The 20,950-nt window shown below is 40.8% G+C and overlaps 2 protein-coding genes across 3 annotated transcripts in view; both read right to left on the bottom strand.

Moving 5' to 3' along the window:
- LOC113017472 (general transcription factor II-I repeat domain-containing protein 1-like) overlaps positions 1-9,503 on the bottom strand; it is a 39,552-nt gene extending 30,049 nt beyond the window's left edge. Inside the window, exon 1 of one of the 2 annotated variants that reach the window (XM_026160622.1) lies at positions 8,972-9,503. The gene's annotated coding sequence lies outside the window, so the exon portion shown is untranslated. The remainder of the gene's footprint in view (positions 1-8,971) is intronic. The other variant, XM_026160621.1, reaches the window with a different exon arrangement.
- Positions 9,504-12,304: 2,801 nt separating this feature from the next.
- On the bottom strand, positions 12,305-20,915 carry LOC113017474 (CAP-Gly domain-containing linker protein 2-like). Its single transcript, XM_026160623.1, has 6 exons — positions 20,792-20,915; positions 19,881-20,037; positions 16,752-16,911; positions 14,134-14,322; positions 13,715-13,774; positions 12,305-13,620 (listed from the first exon to the last, which is right to left on the bottom strand). The coding sequence occupies exons 1-6, from the start codon at positions 20,868-20,870 to the stop codon at positions 13,609-13,611; spliced, it is 657 nt and encodes a 218-aa protein (XP_026016408.1). The 5' UTR covers positions 20,871-20,915; the 3' UTR covers positions 12,305-13,608.
- Positions 20,916-20,950: the final 35 nt, after the last annotated feature.

The following is a 20,950-nucleotide window of genomic DNA, read 5'->3' as shown; positions in this document are numbered from 1 at the left end:
CATCCTCTGCACACGGCCATAAACAATCAGAAGAGTCTGTTCAGTGACAGGTTGCTTCTCCCAAAGACAAGAACTAACAGACTTAAAAACTCCTTTGTCCCACACGCCATCAGACTGTTTAACTCCTCTCTGGAGGGGAGAGGGAGGGGAAACAGGAGGACAAAGGAGGGGGGAACAACTAAGCTGTAGTGCCTCTTCACCTCACTGTGCAATACCTTTTGTGCAATACTTTTGTAAATAGTCAACGGTGCAATAGACTCAATACTTGAAATGTGCAATTCACTTGTATTTTTATTTTTATTCCTATTTATTCTATTTATCCCCTTCGTATATTTTATTTATATTGTCTCTGTATTTATATATATGTGTGTGTGTATAACTCTGTAACTTCTGTCGGTGCTGTGCTTTTTTGGAAATCGAATTTCCCAGAGGAACCCACCCGAGGGATTAATAAAGTTCTATCTAATCTAATCTAATCTAAAACTACAAGCCTAAAACCCCCCACTCCACTGATGACTTGCTCTTAGCCAACACCCTTAACGACTTCTACTGCCGTTTTGACGAGCCATCAGGCAGCCTTCACACCTCCAACGGCCCCAACAATAGAGGCACTTTGGACACTAATTCCCCCACCTCTCCCCCCTCCATAGAGCCATCACCACCTTCAAACTGTTCACCTACAACACCCCCCTCCTCACCCCACACAAAAGAGGATTTCACACCACCTCCTCCCACCACAACTCTTCATATTCATGAAGCAGATGTGAGGAAGCAGTTTAAGAACCTGAATGCTTGGAAAGCTCCCGGCCCAGACGGTGTGTCTCCTGCCACCCTCAGACACTGTGCAAACGAGCTGGCCCCAGTGTTTTCTGGCATTTTCAACTCCTCACTGCAGGCATGTTATGTGCCTGCCTGCTTCAAGTCCTCCACCATAATCCCTGTCCCCAAGAAACCTAGGATCACTGGACTAAATGACTACAGACCCGTGGCTCTGACATCTGTGGTCATGAAGTCTTTTGAGCGCCTAGTTCTCTCCCATCTCAGGACCCTCACGGCCCCCCTCCTGGACCCCCTGCAGTTTGCATATAGAGCCAACAGGTCTGTAGACGACGCCATCAACATGGCCCTACACTTCATCCTGCAGCATCTGGACTCCCCAGGAACCTACGCCAGGATCCTGTTTGTGGACTTCAGCTCTGCCTTCAACACCATCCTTCCAGACCATCTCCGAGACAAGCTTTCCCAGATGAATGTGCCTGATCCCATCTGCCGGTGGATCACTGACTTCCTGACGGACAGGAAGCAGCATGTGAGGCTGGGAAAGAATGTTTCGGACTCCCGGACCATCAGCACCGGCTCCCCTCAGGGCTGTGTTCTTTCTCCTCTGCTCTTCTCCCTGTACACCAACTGCTGCACCTCCACCCACCAGTCTGTCAAGCTAATCAAGTTTGCAGATGACACCACCGTTATTGGGCTCATCTCTGACGGGGATGAGTCTGCCTACAGGAGGGAGGTTGAACGTCTGGTGTCCTGGTGCAGCCACAACAACCTGGTGCTGAATGCCCAGAAGACAGTGGAGATTATTGTGGACTTCAGGAAGCACACAGCCCCACTCCCCCCCATCATCCTGACTGACACCCCCATCACCTCTGTGGACTCATTCCGCTTCCTGGGTACCACCATCACCCAGGACCTGAAGTGGGAGCCCACCATCACCTCCGTCATCAAGAAAGCCCAGCAGAGGATGTACTTCCTGAGGCAGCTGAAGAAATTCAACCTGCCAACACGGACGATGATGCAGTTCTACACTGCAATCATCGAGTCCATCCTCACCTCCTCCATCACCGTGTGGTACGCTGGAGCCACTATCAGGGACAAACAGAGACTGCAGCGTGTTGTGCCCTCTGCTGAGAAGGTGATTGGCTGCAGACTCCCATCTCTGCAGGACCTGTACACCTCCAGGACATTGCGGCGTGCAGCTCGGATCTCAGTTGACCCTTCTCACCCTGGACACAGTCTGTTTGACCTGCTCCCCTCAGGCAGGAGGCTCCGGTCCATTCGCACCAGAACCTCTCGCCACAAGAACAGTTTCTTCCCCTCTGCTGTTGGACACATGAACAATAACCATATGACTGTTCCCACCACTAACACATGACCCTACGCTGTGTCACTGCATCATTCCATGTTTGGCACTGATCACCACCTGCACTCATGTATATATCTTTCTACGTAGCACTCTTAATTCTTATTCTCATGTATATATCTCATGTATAGCTCATGCACATATCTTTCTACGTAGCACTTTTAACTCTTATCCCTACTTTTATTTTTTCATGTCTATTTAAGTGCTATTTATGACACTACGTTTGCACTGAAGCACCGCAGCAATTTCCTAATGTTGTAAACCTGCTCAACATTTGGCAATAAACCCCTTTCTGATTCTGATTCTGATTCTGAGTGCAAGAAATTAATTCTGCATACGTCTCAGCTGAATGCAAGAAAATTACAATGAAGTTATCACTGTCAAGACATTTTTTCATCCTCTGTTAAACCAAACACGTAATTTGTGGATATTTGTATTATTTAAAATGTTTTTCATATGAGCCACGGTTCACTGTAATTAAATTATTAGAAGTAGAAAACCTATTATGTGAAAAAAGCAGATACATTTCGGGTGTCATAACTCACAGGCCAGTTCCTGTTTAATTCCTGATTGAAAACACCACAACGCTGCGTACAACCATACACTCTGTCACTGGGACCTTAAACTTTTCTCCTTAACAGATCTTGGGTGTTAAAAAAAAAGAGGTACTGGTTACAGATTATTAAAATGAGTCCTTATGTTTCCAAAATAACTGCATCAGCATCGTATCGTATGAGTAGCTAAATCAAGGAAGGAAGGCATAGAAAAAACGGGCCATGTAAACAAAAAAAGCAAAGCTGCAAACAGACAGGAAGTGTTAAAGAAAAGCTGCTCGGCTAAAGCCAGGCACTATGTTCTCATGGCAACTGAAACCCGTCTCCTTGGAAACTAATCTCGGGGCATTTGAACAATGCAGCTCTGGCCTTTAATCTCTCCAGACACTGGGAACCATTATACTAGCCTCTGGCAAGCCCAAACCACTGACTCAATAGAGAGAGAGGACACAGAGGCAGAGAGACAGACAAGAGGCAGAGGGAGGAAGAGGAGGGTGGGTGTGGTGGGGTTCAGCTGCACCAGTTTGAACGTGCCAAGTCTATTGGCCATCTAAATCTGCATCCCCTGAGGCCACAGCAAACATTACCCCCTCCCTCCCTCCTAAATTATTATGGCCTGGAAATAGATGGCCTCTTTCCCTCGCATATTTAAAAGGCAAAGGAAGCAGAGAGAGAGGGACAAACGGTGGGGATAAGCAGAGGCTCGGGATAATGCCATGTCAATTGCTTTGCGAGAGGAAGCTCAAGCATAATGTCACAGTGCTGTTATGATTCTCAGTGACTATTGAAGAGTTCAACATGGAACGGCTTTCATAAATAAAGCAATGCTCAAAATCAATGAGTCTATTATGATCCCGAAAGAAAAGGAAAGCCAAGATTATTTATTGCAAATCCAGCTGTTGATGGAGAATGAGGTGAACTTTGCAGGCATGCGGGGACTATTCACTATGATTTCATCCAGACAGTCACTTTTACAAAAGCTCAATTATACTCTAAGCCTGCAAAAAGAGGCTTACGATCGTTGTTAGTATAAGCAACAGTCATGCAGTTTATTTAACATAACAGGGGTTTTTCCTGAAGGTAAAGAAACTACGCCGCCCACCAGAAAGGGGTTGTCCTTGGACTGTGCCCAGCTTGCTCAAAGTAACAGGAAAATGTGGAGATTTCTTTAAAGTAAGGCTACACTGACTCTTTGTCTTAACCATCTACGGACCAATTGTACTAAGGTCCAAAATACTCCTACTATTCCTACTGTATATTACTGTACACTACTATTCTTATTGTATATATTGTATATCATATATCTTATTCATCTGTTCCTCTGTCTCTCCTGCTGCTTTGAGCATGTACATGACAAAATAATTTCCCTCGGGATAAATAAAGTTGTTCTTATTCTTATTCATAAAAATCATCCTGGACTAGGGCTGCCACGATTAGTCGACTAGTCACGATTATGTTGACTATCAAAATCATCGACGACTAATTTAATAGTCGACGCGTCGTTTGAAGCTTTGTAAGATCCCAAAAGACGCAGGAATGAGTAGTAGGATTTAAGAATGTAACAACGGACTGAAACAGAAGATGGCAGCACTGCATGTACAAGAATGCCAGCTGCCGTTAAACCCCGAAGAAGAAGAAGAAGCTCTGTCCCAGAATTCATAGCGCAGCCCTGCTCAGTTTCCGACAATGGCGGCAGCTAGTTAGTTTTAATATTACTTATTATTCTTTCTGGGTCAGTAAATAAACGTTTAACATATTTTCAGGCGAGAATGTAGCTGTGTAAACCTCAAATATCTGCTCAGTTTATCAAGACACCGCATATTTTCAAAAGCGCTTCGACGTTTTCGGAGACTTCTGTTGCCCACTAGCTCGATAGCTAGCCGGGGGCTAGGCTCACTAGAGCCGTGAGAACACCGGACTCCCGGCAAATCGTTTTCAAACCCACCGCCGTCCTTCGGTACTCAGGTTGAACATATATAAGTCACATAGATAACTTAAAAATGTTATTGTTTGGCTTTTTTTAGTATTTTATTTGTTCCTGAGTAAATCGATTTGGCTGAGATTGAAGTTAGTTTTTACACAGCTGAATAAACGTCAAGCAGACAGCTGATTATCAGAAGTGTGAGATGCTCAAGAATATACTCCGGTGTCCTGTTATATTTTAGATAGCAAGGAGCAGACGGCTGAGTTTATTAAACTTCACCTAAACAATCTGCAGATTTCATTAAAATTTAATAAACTATCATCTTGTCTTTATTTTTAGTTAGCACATACCTTAAACACTTAAAGCTGTAAGCTAATGGTAGTTATATAAGAGCAGATGCTGCTGGTGCAATAAGCTGTACGTTTTACGTCCAATGGATGCATGATCTGATTAGTCGACTAATCGCAAAAATAATCGGTGACTAGTCGACTATCAAAATAATCGTTTGTGGCAGCCCTATCCTGGACAGAACAATTTTGAGCCATTGATAAAGGTCCTGCCTGCTAGGGCTGCTCAATTATAGCAAAACTCTTAATGACATTCATTTTTGTCCAGTACTGACAATATGGTTATTTAATACAAATGTTCACATAAACTGGAAAAATGGTGGATTTACTCAATTTAAAAAAGGAAGACAGATAAAACTCTTTTTATTAAGAGAGTTTTCAGTAACTCTGATTGCAGCTCAAATGAATAAACTAAATGAATGAATGTGACCTGAATTAAAGCAGCCACAGCCTGGCAACGAGCAAATGGGAACTACATGAAAGAGCAAAAATGAAGGAAAAGAACATGCTGCATGGGAAAACGCACAAATTAAAGAAAAACTTTATTTTTATCATCGGTGTAAACCACAATTGACTTTTAAATGAAAATTCAATTCCATTAATTCGCCTATAACATAATCAGTAACCCGATATGACACAAAAGACATACGACTTTCTCTCTATCTGGTTATGATCTAGTCAACTTGCAGTGTTTCGAATGCGTGTTAAGATTCTCTGCAAACTGCCTGAGCATCATCATCAGCAAGTGGTAAATGAATATAATGAATTCAGCTTAATGCAAAACCAAAACTCAGTCTGAGTGCTCAGATGTTAATTGACACAAGACATTTTTATGATCACATGAAACAAAAAACTCAGCGTAGCTATTATACCTCAAGTCTTAATGTTTTACTTTCTACAAACAAGGCGAAACGTAGCCACATCAAGTCAAAACCCCTTATTTTCTGTAATATACAGTGCTGTTGTTGTACTATAATGGATGCTTATATTAAACATAACCTAAGTTCAAACAATGAAGTCAGCATATGTACAAGTAATCCCTGTGAGCCTAAAACTCAGCCTTCCTACTGCTTTAAAACTGACGTTTCTTCCTACTGTTGGCTCTGTATGATGTCATTAAGAGTTAAGCTGTATGTTTTACAGTCATCACCGGCACACAGCTCTTGACGTGAGCACAGAAGCCCCTCCTACTGCTGTTCAAACCTTCTTTTTGTGGGAAGCAGCCAATCGGGAGGGTTGGCTTTCGGGGTGATACTTCTGTAAAGCTTGTCGTCTCAAACCAACCACTAAAGGACTTTTATACATACATTTATACAGCGCTTTTACGTTTCCACACACCCCGATGGATTAATTAGGGTCAGTATCCAGGATTATACTGTCAACCTTTCTCTCAGAAGATGACCTACTGAGTGTAAAAAGAATAAATACATGGTGCTGGAAATGAGCAGAATAGGTCCCCTTTAAGATATTTAGCCACTGTTTTTGAAGGCACTAAAACTTTAGATTTTAATTCCCTAAATAAATACTAAACCTCTATCTTGCATCAGAGGTAGGCAAGGTTAATGTTAGTGTGATTCATAAGGTTCAATGTTTCTTGCTGACTAAGGTGAATTAAAGATAGACCTATTTTAGTACGAGGTGCTCCTATAGAACTTATGTGGTGTAGGGACAGCACCTGGTCTACTGCAATTCTTACAAATGTAGACATCTTTTCATGTATTTGTGGCTCAAAGGTGTGTTTCAAAAAAGATCAAATTACATAAAGAAACTATAAATAAAAAGGCCTGCAGGTAAACACCAATTATATTTAAATATATATATATAACTAACTATTAATCCTAAATGGTGTACCATAATAATACCACTCAAGGTCACCATCACAGAGAGAAGGGTTTCCAGCACACCTGCTTAGCCGCACAGGTGTCTCCAATTATTGTGGCTGATTAGGCCTGTGCTCAGGTTGAAGGTTTAAGCTAATGGCAAAGCTTCGTGAACCAAAATAACTGGGTGTGTCCTGCGATGTTAAATTTCCACTGTGTTATAGCCAACATCAGGTAATGGAGGTGCTTTTAAAACAATCCTTTCCTGTTCACAGATTTGTGAAGTATAGATGTGGGAAAAGCATCGAAAGCTAGTTTGTGATGCACTACTCAAGGTTGAAACTGATTGTAAACGAAGTTTAATTTCTGTATTTCATCCTTTCATAGCTTTGAAATGTTTTCAAATGGGGGTCAATTTTGCCTTGGATCTAACCAGAAAAAGCAATGTGAACTGAGTTTTTATTGTGCCGTTTATGATGCCGCTGTGCTCAAAAAGCCAGTGTTTCAGGCTGGCATAAGTAGCATATTTGTGTGAGGAAACTGAGCCGAAAACAGACTGAAATCGTTCCAGCTGGTGGTGTGCAACTTAAGAGTCTGTAAATGTTTTAGTTTCACCGGCCCAAAGAAGTGCGAGCCAACTCGGGAGTGTAACAAAGATGTCAATCAAGCGCAGTCCTCAGAAGGTGTCTGATTGGGAAAGGGAAGCGAAAACGACGCTTAATCTAAAGTTCATCCTGCTAGAATAATTATATGCAAGTCATTGAGGGTAGAGTGTTTTGGTTTTTGTTTTTTTGTCCCTTTTCATGGAAAGGCACGGCACCTTGCTGTAAGTCTGGGTGTGGTTTGATAGATGTTATCTAACATTTCCTTCCAGCAGCAGACAATCCTTTTGTTTGCTGTGTCAGAAACTAAGTCACCACTGGTGTGATATTTTTTTTTCTTTTTTTCCTAAGTTCTCCAAAGTTAAAAGTTGAAAATCGAGTCGGCTGTAACACCTTAAACTTAAACATCTCCTAAAGAGGTTTGATTTTTACTCTGATAAAACCTTTTTATTGGAGTAAGAAAGGGTATATGTGACATAAGGAAACTGATAAAGAACCAGGGAAACTTTTTTTTTTTTTTTTCTCTAAACCTTTATTTGACCAGAAGCTTCACTTTCTGGTCAGTTTAACAGAACTTCAACTATGTTAAAACTGTATTTTACTAAAGAAAAATTAAAGTAGATTTCGACTACAGTAATTTCAACTGAGTTGGCACGATGCTGTCTTCATACTGCACATCTGTTTAAATACTCTTTAAAAAGTTCACGTCACAGCTGAGGTAAATGGGAAAGGTAAGCAGTGAAATCGCATCAGACATGGATGGGATGTCTACTTTTTCCCCCTCAGCTAATTTCTCCAAACACCAACAGCTGATAGTTTCACTCCAGTCAGCTGTTTTCAAAAACAAACTTTAACGTGTGTCTACAAGAAAGCAGCTGAGGTTAAAACGACAAGAAAATAACACACTAATGTCCAAATTAAACGCTCGCTGTTTGGATACATGCAACCACTGATTTAGAGTACCGAGCGCTGTTTTAAAACTGGGTGTAATTATAGGACGGCTAGTGATTTCTGTTAAAGTTAACTGCGGCGCAGTGCCTGTGTGTCGAGGCTGGTATGAAAGTCGACAACGCTGTTAGTTATTCAAATCCTTTGGCTGAAAGTTGAAATGTGTAGCTTCCTTTCTTACACTTGCTAATGCGGCTAGCTGGCTTTGTTGTATTAGCTGGGTAACCTTCTGGTAAGTGATAGCGTTAAAAAGAAATATGGGGGATAATTTGCCATGCAGACAGACGCTGCATCCCAGTCATAAACAGAGGCTAGCTTTCCGCTCGCAAGGTTAAAGGGAGGAGTCCCTGAAACCTGCTAACTATCGGTAACCTTTCTACGCTACTTACCATATGTCTAACTAATAATCGCTGGCTAATTAGCTAACGGTAGCATTAGAGCGTTGAGCTAGCAGTGCGGCGCTAGCCCCCTTTATGCTAGCTAGCGCTAGCACTTTCCTTTCATCTCCTCCCCCAGTCCCGAAATTAGGTTATAATCTGTAATTTCTAAATGCACAATCACAAAAGCCGCAAGCTTTGCGAGGGCGCAGAACGTAACTCCTCAATAATGTCAAAACGGACATCGAAATCTCACCTTAATTAGCGATTAAATAGCCTTGTTGCTGCTGTCAATCCCGGAATAGGTTTATTCCCCCGTTTTAATCCATCAGAAACGCTCACAATTCCCATCCACAATGTAGCTGTGCCATCTGCTAAAACATCGTAATCCGGATCATCACAACGACGACTTCGAGCTCACGTCCCGTTGTCTGCTATTTGTGTATTTTTTTTTTCTTAGTTTTATGTCTGTTTTTTCCCCTTAACAGAGCAGGGTGTCCCTTTCCCCTTTCTTTGTTCTGTAATCCAGTAAAATTGAAACTCATTCGCCTCCTGCTAATCCCAGCCCAACTCAACAACAGCATCTATTGGCTGCAATTTACATACAGGATTAACGGAGCAACCTCTGGAAAAACCCTCAGAGAGCAAAATGTACACGGAAAGGAGAATGTCCTTAAAAAATAATAATAGTGAAACGCGCATATATTTTATTTAGACTGTGGCTATTTAAATCACCGTCTGCCACTTGACAGCAACTTCACACATTACTTTGTGTTTTAAGAAATCCTTCATAGACTGCGTAGGTGCTTTGATGCGATAGCTGCGCAGTATCCAAAGTATTTTTAGGATTAGGATCTGTCCAAAGTGGATCTACAGCCGCTACATGGATCTTGTGGCCATGGAAGTTATGCCATAGCTGCAGTGATTGCCCAAAATAGCTCATGTCTGTTTGATATAGGGTAAAGTTCAGATCCTAGAGAAGAGGTGCTTTTCTTTTTTACATTTCCATGCAGGTGTGGAAATATATGAATATTTAAAAATAAGAAAAAGTTTCTAGATTCTGACAAAATAACCAGAATTAAAATGTAGTGCTTAAACCTCAATATGTAAAGTTTTTCTGCTTCTCTAGCTCCACTGTGATCTGCATATGTAATATATTGTAGAAGTTGAACTGAATTTATAAACTATAATCCCAGTCTTGGCCATCTGTTATGTAAATAGTTGTGAATGTTTAATTAGTCTTAAAAAAGTCAGTTTTACTATGACCTTTTAACAGCTGTCGTAAGGTCGTTGGCTTCACTTTAGCTTTAGAATTGATTTTTAAAATTTGAGCTCGTATTTTTGTTTTGCTCCACGGTCCGAGACATCAATATCGCTCTGATTGCCAGTAAGCTACGACCCAGCTTGACCCCTCGGGTCAGCAGGATCAGGTTATTTCATGAGTCACAACAAATGGTAATGAAACCCGTTTTAGGTTTTATGCCTTGCAAAGTCTTGTTAGGTGCACTGGACCATTAGAAGTTTAAAAGTAGAAACATGCCTGTTTAGCCATTAGCTGTTAGTCTATAGTTGCTGGTTTTAAACGTAATTGTTCCCAATTTCTGCTTGTTTTCATTTTTGTTTTAGTTTCATTGGACTACTGATGATCTTACTTCATTTTATTTCTACGGTGTTTATTAATGTTAAGTTATATATATTTTTTACACTTATTTGTTTTATGGGTAATATTATTTACATCCAGCTTTATCTGATTTTAGTAAAAAAAAAAAGGATTGTGCTAGAATGTCTGTTATAGCTTATGCTTTGAAACATGCTATATAAATAGCTGCACTATATTTAATGTAAAGAAAAAAGGAACCAAGTAAATCCAAGTGTAACTTTTTACTTGGTTCCTTATTTATTTTTTTAAAACACACAATAAATTGATTGGTTACTTTATTATATTAAATATAAATAAAACTGTTCATATGGCTTTATTAATATTTAACGTAATAAATGGTGAAACTTAGGTTTACTTGGTTATTTTTTTTGATGCACTGGTTACTTTATTACATTAAATAGACATCAGCATGCAATCATTTAACTTGTCCAACCGTCTTAATACCAAGTTTAGTTATACATGCCCCGTAAACTAACATTAGCTTGATATCCCATCTGTGAGGAAAAGGGAACGTTTCTTTTAAAAGTACTTGGATCATTAAATTTTAATCATAAGTTATTTACATTAAATCCATTGCAATCTCACTAGTTTCAGTTACTTTCCCCTCTTAACTGCTGTGTTCAACTCTGTTTCACCAAGAGCAAAAATGACATCTGTGCCTCATCTATGCTGTGCTTTTACAAATAAGTCACTTCTTACTTATTCAAAATGTCACCTGCATAACCAATCAGCCCTCTAGCAGAAACTGGGACATGTGGATAAGCCCTGACATTTGCCAAGGCCAACAAATAAAACTGATATATCTGGAGGCTAGAAATCTAGAGATTGTAAATTAGTGTGCAGCGTCTGGATGTCTCATCTCCACCGTGTGGCAACTTTTCCCTCATGAAGGATTTATTGCCATCTTTTCTCGCTGATATCACTGCGTTTTATTTAATGACAAATATTTAACCATGCACATTATGGTTGTTGGCTGAATCTCCTAAACCGCCGAGCCCCTAAATCCGACACCACCGCTTTAAACCAGCTCTGCAGAAATATTCCGATCTGCTGCGCTTGGTCTCAAAAACAAACATGCTGAAAGTCGTATAAGCATGAAAGGGTGTGAAATAAAACACCAGCAGCCCTTGCCTGCATTGTTAATATTTAATGACTCAATCTCCAAAACCATCGCAGCAATACTCCAAAGGGTATGAACCCTCCAGCTGTAAAGGCCATGTACAATATCCAGTGGAAAATTCAGGTTTTATTTGAGCTGACCAGTACCTGCCCTGCATGTGTTCTCAGGGGACACTACTCAAGCCTTTCTGCACACCCCCACCCCACCTCTGTGTAGTGTCTCCTGTGAAGCAATAGCAACCTGTGACCAACTACAAACAGGATCCCCCCTTAGTTCAGTTTGACAAATGGATAAAAACAATATTTGGAAGACTTAAGAGTATAAATGTTAGAGGCAAATGAAATCCGGATGATTTCGATCCAGGGAAGGACGAACGTAACTTCCCACATTCCCACACTGCTGTTTGGGTTTTAGCTCCTGGGAAAGCCCTTCAGAAGACTTCAGAAAGGGTCAGTAAAGAAATCCAGGGCCATTACAATAGGCTCACACTGTATTTTGTACCATATATAGTAAATTAACACAAAGCCACCGATCAGAGAAAGATGTATTGATGCGCGGTCAGACAGTTTTAGACAATGAAAAAGTCTGAAATGGTTCACTGTATTTGTACTACAAATGTCCTGCAACGTCTCCCAGGTTCAGTCTGCACAATGAGTCCACTGATGTGTAAATGGCTGAAAGGCTTAACAAACACCTTAAGGGAGGATTGGTAGTAACATCATCACCATCAGTCCTGTAACAGATGACGCTCTTCATGTGTGTTGGCGAGGGAGGGCGGGGTCTTCCAAGACGGGAAGAGGTTGATTTGTATTTTATCCTTGGATCAGAAATGACCGTTAAAAGAGCTCCAGTCAACATTTAAACGACCACACTGAACCTAACTTTGTGCTCATCGTGCTTCTACCAGTAGACGTACATTAAGGCGCTTTGGGACCAAATGGTTCTGAGGAGCTGCCTGAGAACTTCATAACTTCAAGGGTGTTTTTCCTGTTTGCTGCAAACAAATGTTGACCAGGCGGTGGCTGTAGAGGAATAGAAATGATCCCACTGTTCAGTAAAGCCCGTCCTTCACTGTCCTTATATTCTGTTTACATTGGGCTTATTACACTTTTCCTTATGTATATACTGTTATCATGGTGACTGCTCATATTAAACATGGCCAAGCTTTCAAACGCTCAGGTCAACATCCAGCACTGTGCTGGATCAGTACATACTCGGTCTGCAGACAGGACAGCATTGCTTTGTACTATTCTTCCACCTTCTCTGTCATCTTCTCCTATATTGCAACAAACTGTTGCTTTTGTATTTGTTCAGTGCTCATGTTCCTTTTAAAAACACAAAGTTGAAAAGTGACTGTAAAAACTGGTTATTTTCACAAAGTTGGTAGCAGAGATGCTATTACTATAGTGTAATGTTGTAGTTACTATGGCGAGTGCCCTGAGATGACTTGTTTTGATCTGGTGCAGTGTAACTAAAATTGAGTTCAAATAATTCTGGATTAAGGGTAATGTTTGCTACCAATCCTCATCAGATATCAAGCAAGGTGAGACACGAGTCAAACTTCCTTTAAAATAAAAACAAAATCAGGCCATCAGCTCACGTACAGCAGACAGGATTATTACAAAGCCAAGGAGCAAAATAAAAGTAATAAATAAAACAAAGCGACTGAGACCCAGTTTTTCTTCTCGTCGTCCATCAGTCTTTTTGCTTTCTTCGTCAAAATTCAGCGCAGTCATTCAGACTTCAGCGAATGACAAAACTTCAAATTTTCTAACTAATGTAAAGCATCAAAAGTTGCCACACTGCCAGTTCTCAGCAGTTGTTGAGCTGATAATCTCTTCACGTCCATATCTCTTTTTTTATTTTTTCCTGTTTAAAGTACTTTTAAGTGGTCTTCATGATTGGCTAATAGGTGCTTTCTGTAACAACACATATATTCACTTGAGACAGAGATTCGCTGTTTTGGTATTAACTGTAAACTGAAATGTTTCAGGCGTCCACCGCAGCATCGGGAGACACGTCGGACCAAACTTTGACGTTTCAGGTGTACTTCAGCACGTCCCAGTTCACTCGGGGTCACGTCAGCGTCCCACTCTCATCGCTTCTGCTCATATCAGTGTTGTTCCTAGGGAAGGAAACGTAAAGCATGTCTTCCTTAAAATGTATTATTTTTATTATTAAATCAATGACTGAAAAAAGCAAAAGGAAAGAATACCAACATCTTGAGCGCTGTGTGACTCCTGGTGGTGAATTCCATTAGCCGAATTTGCACCGTGGACCTGGAAAACAGTCAGAAATGATCATTTTAGTCCTGTTCTTGGCCTGATTGGACATTAGAAGACCTGTTCAGGTGACCTGGGTTTTAACATCTTAAAACAGTCTTAATAGCTACCATTTGTAGGAGACTGATGGGATTTGGTACCAGAAACGTTCTGGTTCTGGCTGCATGCATGCAGTCTAGGTGGGGATTGAAAGCGTGATTGCATTTGCTGCCTGCAGAGGCCTTTCTGTGGAGTGTTTGCACGTACTCCCTATGTCTGCCTGGGTTTATTCCCCAAACACAAACTAGCTGTAGTATGGATATGTGATTGTGTGGTTGCATGTTTCTCCATCTTGTTTTTTTTTAAAAAAAATTTACCGGGCTTTTTTCTGGATTCTTCCGCATGGCCTGGACCAGCTGGTCGACTTGTTGGTTGTGCTCTAAGGCGTTCCTCAGGGCTTCCTCAGTGCTGAGCAGCCGTTGGCGCAGACGGGTCACCTCCGAGTCCAGAGCCGAGGGGTCTAGCATCGAGTACCGCCGGTGGTCAGGGGAGGATCGTTCCCGACCCTGAAAGAACCGCACAAGCTAACTGGTAAGTAAGTTAAATCATCCAAACTGTATTAGGTTTATGGGTTTTGTATATATTTCTTTTGTTTTTAACGCACTTCAAGTACTTTGTAGTGAAACAAGTGCAAAGAGCAGGCTTCTATTACCCATTTTACAGGATTTACATCATGTAGTTTACATGAAACTTTATACATGTGTTTAAATCGTTATAATCTGTTACTCTAATGTAGATAAAGTCATAATAAAATGAATCGATAATACTCAAACCAATCTATTCTTTAAATAGCTCTATTATTATCACTTTAACATTCAGAGCAATCTATTGACTTTGAAGGAGAGGTCAGAGGTCAAATGTGACATATTTTAGACAGTACTCTGTGGACACGACATAAGTCAGATCCAGATCAAGCTGAAGTATGGATTAGGTCCTAAATCAATCCATTAGTGGGTGAGCAAATTATTTTCCAGGAAATTATTATAAAAGAAATGAGGTTAAAATTGACTTTTTGTGGAGAAGGTACACATGTAAGCATGAGTGTTACCTTATTTAAGATTCCCAAATGCTTTAATGTATTTGATAAACAAAAGTGTACATTATGCCCGTCTTATAAAAAATGTTAAAAATTAAAAAGTTATGTTATGTATTTATAATTATAACTTTCCTTTAGAAGGAAAAGCCTCTGTAGCAGGTGCCATAAATGCTTAATACATATTTGTAACTGAATTTAACTGCAGGAAAAAACCCAAAGTGCACAAAGTTTAAAAACTGTTTTGCTTTTACAAAATAAAATAACAGCATGTTTGCTAGTTAGAATCGCTCACCTGAAAAAACAGCTCTAATACTTTCTGTTGCCCTTGAGTAGGCTGATCAATTTGTGAAAACAGTCCATTGTTATAAGTTCAGTTTTGAACATGAAATCTCAAGCAGGCAAGTGACTGTATTTCAGTGCAAATTACCAAACTATTTCTTTACCTGACAGAAAGTCTGGTGTCTTTATTTTAAATGAAAGATTAAACCTTCAGTGTTAAATGATCTTTCCAGGGAAAGTTGAGCATGCTCAAAATCCAAATTTATAAAACAGACTGAAATCGAGGCAATTTCAGTATGAAAGCTGGTTACTTCCAGAAATAATGCTGTAAAGTCATTCATGCGAGATGATGAAATGGGAATAAAGTAAACATACTAACAAAGCAAACTTCTCCTCATCATCATCGTGAACCCAAAACCGTCTTTACAGCAGACCAACATGGACTGAAAAGCACCTGAGAATCTAGGGTATGTTCACACTAGGGCTGTGACCAAAATCTCATATCCCTTCCCAGATGCCTTAATGCCCACCTACACCCTGGGCCATCTGACCTCAGGAAATCACATGATAGGGTGGAGCCAGGTTTCCCAATGAGCTCACCTGAAACCCTGGCTGATTGTGACCTACACCCGTTTTCACACCTTGGCTCATGTGATTAGGTAGAGGATCATTAGGAGGTCTATTGTCCCTCGTGGGGGGGAAACTCCCACAGGGCTTAAATCTGGGACTGTCCACCATTTGACACTAGAACTGAAGAAGCTTCTCGGATGAGAGGTGAAACGTCTTCAAGCAACTTAAAGAAGTCCAGACGCTTTTCTTTCTAAGCTCCTTAGACTACAATGACCTGGATGACTGAGAACCTTCACCGATGATTTTTCTCGTCCATGTCAGAATTTTCATAACGAAACCATGTCCATGCTACAGAGGTAGCCCCTCGTTTAGGACTAAGGATTTGTTTTGACTGGTCTTTCTGTTTGGAACTACCTGGTTCTGCCTGATCTTTACTGGCCATGCTGGTATTCTCTGTGCCTGCATCCACGTGGTGACTGTAAACGCCATTTATAGTTACTACTTGTATTCATTTGAGGTAATTTGTTTGCTGCATATTCTGAAATTTGAGGTTTGAGAATAATGTAGTTTGTCGTCATTTCAGTTTATTTTGAAAAACCTCAACAGGATCTTCAGCTTTATTGTGAAAGGTTTTATGTGGAAAATAATCAAGCGGAGCCACACAATGGTTTTACCATCATTGTTACTGTCATATCGAACAGCCCTAGCTCACACTGTATACACTGATAAAATTCTTTATCAGAAAACTAGAAACCAGCGAGTTTATTGTCAGTAAATTATCATCCAGGTTATCTTAAGTAAGGCTTTTCAACCAATGTTTATATTCATATGCTAAAGAAATGTGTGCTTCATAGTTGGGACCACTGAACCTGTGAAAACAAATGTATAATCACACAAATCACAGGCCAGGCTTATCAAGGTGCTGATTCTCCTGTATTTCTAAACTTAGTTTTTAACATTAATTTAAATAACAAAAAAGAAAAGCCTCAAAATGTGGGACCGACATGTGGTTTAGTGTTGTCCAATCATTCCACGGTGCTTTGTTCTCACCAGTAAAAGCAGTTTTTCTCGAAGCGTCTTGATGTCATCCTGAAGTTTCTGCTCCTTGACCTTCCACTCAGCCTTGTGGACCTCTCGGCTCAGGTCTTTGTCCATATCCCGGGAATGACGATGTGATTCCAGGAGTAACACCCTCAGCTCATTCAGACTCCTGTGATTTTAAAAAAAAAACCACACACACACAGAGGGGAAAAGTTGCTTTGTGTCTGTGTTTCTGGTTTCCTGACCTGCAGAAATGCAGTAAGAACTGGACTCTTCAGAGGTGGTAAAAGCACCACAGTTTCCCTGTCAAGGATTATATGAATCACTCGCTTTGCTCAGACCCTGCTCAAAGATCATTATTATCCAAAAGCAATCACAATATGTGAATATGTCAGGCAGACAGGCCGGTGGGAATAGCGTAGGCGGCACTGCTCCTGCTACTTACTCCAAGTATACATCATCTTAAGTACACTGGCTGTTTGCCGACATACTTGCATCAGTAAACCACATTTACACCGGGGAACAGTTTTCTGTACCTTTGCACTGCATGCTAGCCAAAGGTTTTAGCAACTTTAACATGTTTCCTGCACTCGTGGAAATATTTCATCTCAACAAAACAGTGTTATTTTCATCTTTCTAAGAAGCGCTCCGGGTGTGTTTCTCTGTAAGAACATCTTTTCCGTCTGGTCTAATCGATACATTAACAGATTATGTGCTGTGGTGTAACGTGAGTCTGTTGCCTAAGAGGTGTGGCAGGTTTATTGAGGTGAGAGATGCATCATTATATCAAAAGTCTGTTCAAAGCCTGTTTTAAAATGAGTGGAAGCAGGGCTGTGGAATTAATCTAATTTTATTTTCAATTACAATTTTGGCCTCCAGTGATCATTAAAACAATTACAAAACTATTACTGCGCCACATTTCGCTTCACCAAGGCGCTCCCGTTTTATCTTTCACTGCAACCCCCTTTTCCCCCAAATTCTACCAAGCTGTGACAGACTTAGTTCAGTGTATTTTTTAAATAAGTTAAATTCTAATCAACATACAAAGACATCTACTTATAAAGGAAAACTTTTTAAAGGGTTTATTAAAATTTTGATTAATTAAGTCTATCAATGATCTGAATATTGACCAAAATAATTAGAATTTTTCCCATTAATTAAAAAGTCAATTTCATGAAAAGTTGCTTGAATTTTTCATGATTAAAGGAAAGTCCTCCATGGTGTGTGTGTGTGTGTGTGTGTGTGTGTGTGTGTGTGTGTGTGTGTGTCTTTGACCCAGGTGGGCTGCTCTGAGTACTTCAGAAGCTGCTGATCTACTACTCTACTTTTCCTCGACTACCAACTGTAGGGTTTACAAAGAATCCGTGAAGTGAGCAGCAGTTCTCTGGGTGAAAATGCTTTGTTGATATCAGAGCGTCAAAGGAAAATGGCTGACCACGCTGAAGGTGTTAGGTGGGCCCAACGGTAACTCAAATAACCACTTGTCACAATCAAGTCAAACAGAAAGCATCTCTGAACACATCGTGCTTTAAACCTTGAAGCAGATGAGCTACAGCAGCAGAGGACCACACTGGGTCCCACTCCAGCCTACTTTGCACAGCTCACTAAAATTAGAAAAACGCTGCTTGGTCTGTTCTGAGTTTCGATTTCTGCTGTGACATTCAGATACATATCCATCCTGCATGCTACCATCAGGTTGCTGATGTTGGTATGACAGAGTGGACTCTTTGGGTCCCTACTGTTGCTGATCATGTCATTCCCTTCATGACTGTACCGATTACCCCTGTCATGCAGCGGGCACCATGCCCCAAACCTCAAATCATCTCAAACTGCTTTCTTAAACTTGACACTGATTTCACTGGGATGTGGTGGGATTGTATCATGAATGTGCAGCCAACAAATCTGCAGCAGCTTTGTGATGCTATCATGAACCGAAAGTCTCTGAGCAATGTTTCCAGCACCTTGTTGAATCTGTGCCATGAATAATTAAAGGACGTCTGAAGGCAAAAGATCCAACCTGGTGCTAGAAAGGTGTTCCTAAAGAAGTGGCAGGCGAGTGTATGTCACATGCTGAAATACCAGCTTTATCACTGAGGACCCTAATGTATACCCAACTCTAATTAATTAGTGCGGTAGTTCACTAACATCATCATCATGAATAATGTAGGGACTGCATAATGTCAGAATAATGGAAAACAACTTTTTCAACAGCGCTGCAGAAAAACACATTTTCTGAATGGCTTAATGAACAAAGGAGCGACCCTGCGCCTCTGCAACGATGCACTGGCTGCCTTTTACACTTGGGTGGTTAAATAATGACCATATTAAGCAGAGTGGGGTTTTTTTTTTTTTTTTTTGGACAGTGTGCACTAAACTCTACCAGACTCTTCAGTATAGAGAGGTGGCCATCTGGCAGGTCTTTGTTGGAGATGAAACCTCAGCCAGCTGCTCTCAGTGACTTCAGGCACCGCTTTAAAGGAGGTGCGGAGGGGCCGTATGTGCTGGCACAAAGTCAGATATTTTCATAAAGCTTCTGACAGAAGCACGAGCAGTCATCCATCACTTTAGAGCTGCGTCGGTGTTTCTGCTTTATCACTCGGTCGAATGATGGTGTGAAATGTAAAAAAGGTCTGCGATTCATTACAGACATTTTTTGTTACTCAGGTGAAAAATAAAAATCTTTGCTTCGTGTGTGTGTGTGTGTGTGTGTGTGTGTGTGTGTGTGCGTGCGCGCGCACACACTATAAGGCATAATGCATTTTAACATAGTTCCAATATGGATTATGAAGCAGGTTATAGCTATTGCTAGTTTCCAACCCGTGTCTCTTGTTGGGTTTCTACATTTGCAAACCACAAACAAAAACTACAACATTAAATTACATAAAATGCCACAGAAACTTCTTTGTCTTCTCCAGAAAATGGAGAAAATGCATCATAAATCAAAACCTCTTAGTATCAGAGTAACTGCAAGAACAACCGGATGAAAAGCAAAAAGGAAGGAGGAGCAGTGCTTCAAGGTCATGCAATAAGTGCTGGTGGTGTCTGCATGTATAATACACTGGTGTCATCCTTCGCTGCTGTTATTGAGAAAGTGCTGAGGCAGAATGTCAAATCAATACAGTCTCCGTGTCAAATTACCTCTCCTTCTTCAGCAGCTCCTGGCTGATGCTCACTAGCTGCCCAGAGGCATCATGGGATTTCTTGGTCATGGACTCTAGCTCTGCCTCCATGCGCGTCTTCTCCTTGGCCAGGGCTTCGGCTCTCTTCTCCCCGCTGCGAACTTTGCCCTCCAGCGCTAAAAACAAATCGATAGTTTGCAACACTAAAGACACCGCAATAATAGTGTTTTAGATATTTCAGATCTCTCGCTGCTGATGTCATTTCCCCTTACCATCTTCAAAAATCAATTTCTATTTCATTCATAAACAAGTAAAGAAGGTCGTCTTAATATTTGATCTAAACTTTGTGCAGTTTTTGTTTGAAAATTCTTACAGATCAGGGTCATCGGTGATGACCCCAGAGTTTTAAAAAAAGAATAAAAAGAGACGAATACAACTATCCTTCGAGTTTTATATTTTTCTTTTCTCGTTTTAAATTATTTACATTCCTTCTTCAAAGTGTGTCAATTTGATTATCTGAAGTACATAAAGCGTGCGTTTGGGTGCTTTTGATGTGATGAAACTTATCAAAAGATTTCTGGGTGACGATCAAAGAGTGTAACGGTGAAGAACACGTTCCCCCGCGCGATGAACTCGGCGTGACTGTCGGAAAATAAAGCCTCCAGTCGCCGCACAAACATGCATATTTATTTATTTTTTTATTTATTGAGAGAGAGAGCTGACAAGTTCTCAGTTTAAAACCTAAACTTGAAGGAAATGCTGCAGGAAAATATCAAGCTTCGCCTCTCTTTATCCTGAAATGAAACACCTGTACGTGAAAGACACAATGCCTCCGCAGAAACTCAATATTTCAGGATATCTTGTCACGAAAGCGCTGAAAGAACAAAGACGTCGGCGAGCTCGGGAAAAGGGCGCTGCGCGCTTGTTTACCTCCGATTTGTGATTTGAGGGCTTCAACCTGGGAAGTGAGAGTAGAGACTTCTTTTTCCCTTTTCAGCAGCTTCTCCATTGTTTCTGCGGAAAAACAACATAGCAGCCATGAGACGCCTCGCTCACACAACGCGCCGATGATCCAAATCAGTGCAGTGA

This window comes from Astatotilapia calliptera, unplaced genomic scaffold (assembly GCF_900246225.1).
Source record: "Astatotilapia calliptera unplaced genomic scaffold, fAstCal1.2 U_scaffold_130, whole genome shotgun sequence".
Lineage (NCBI taxonomy): Eukaryota > Metazoa > Chordata > Actinopteri > Cichliformes > Cichlidae > Astatotilapia > Astatotilapia calliptera.
The sequence above is the reverse complement of the archived record's forward strand: the minus strand, read 5'-3'. Positions and strand labels throughout refer to the sequence as shown.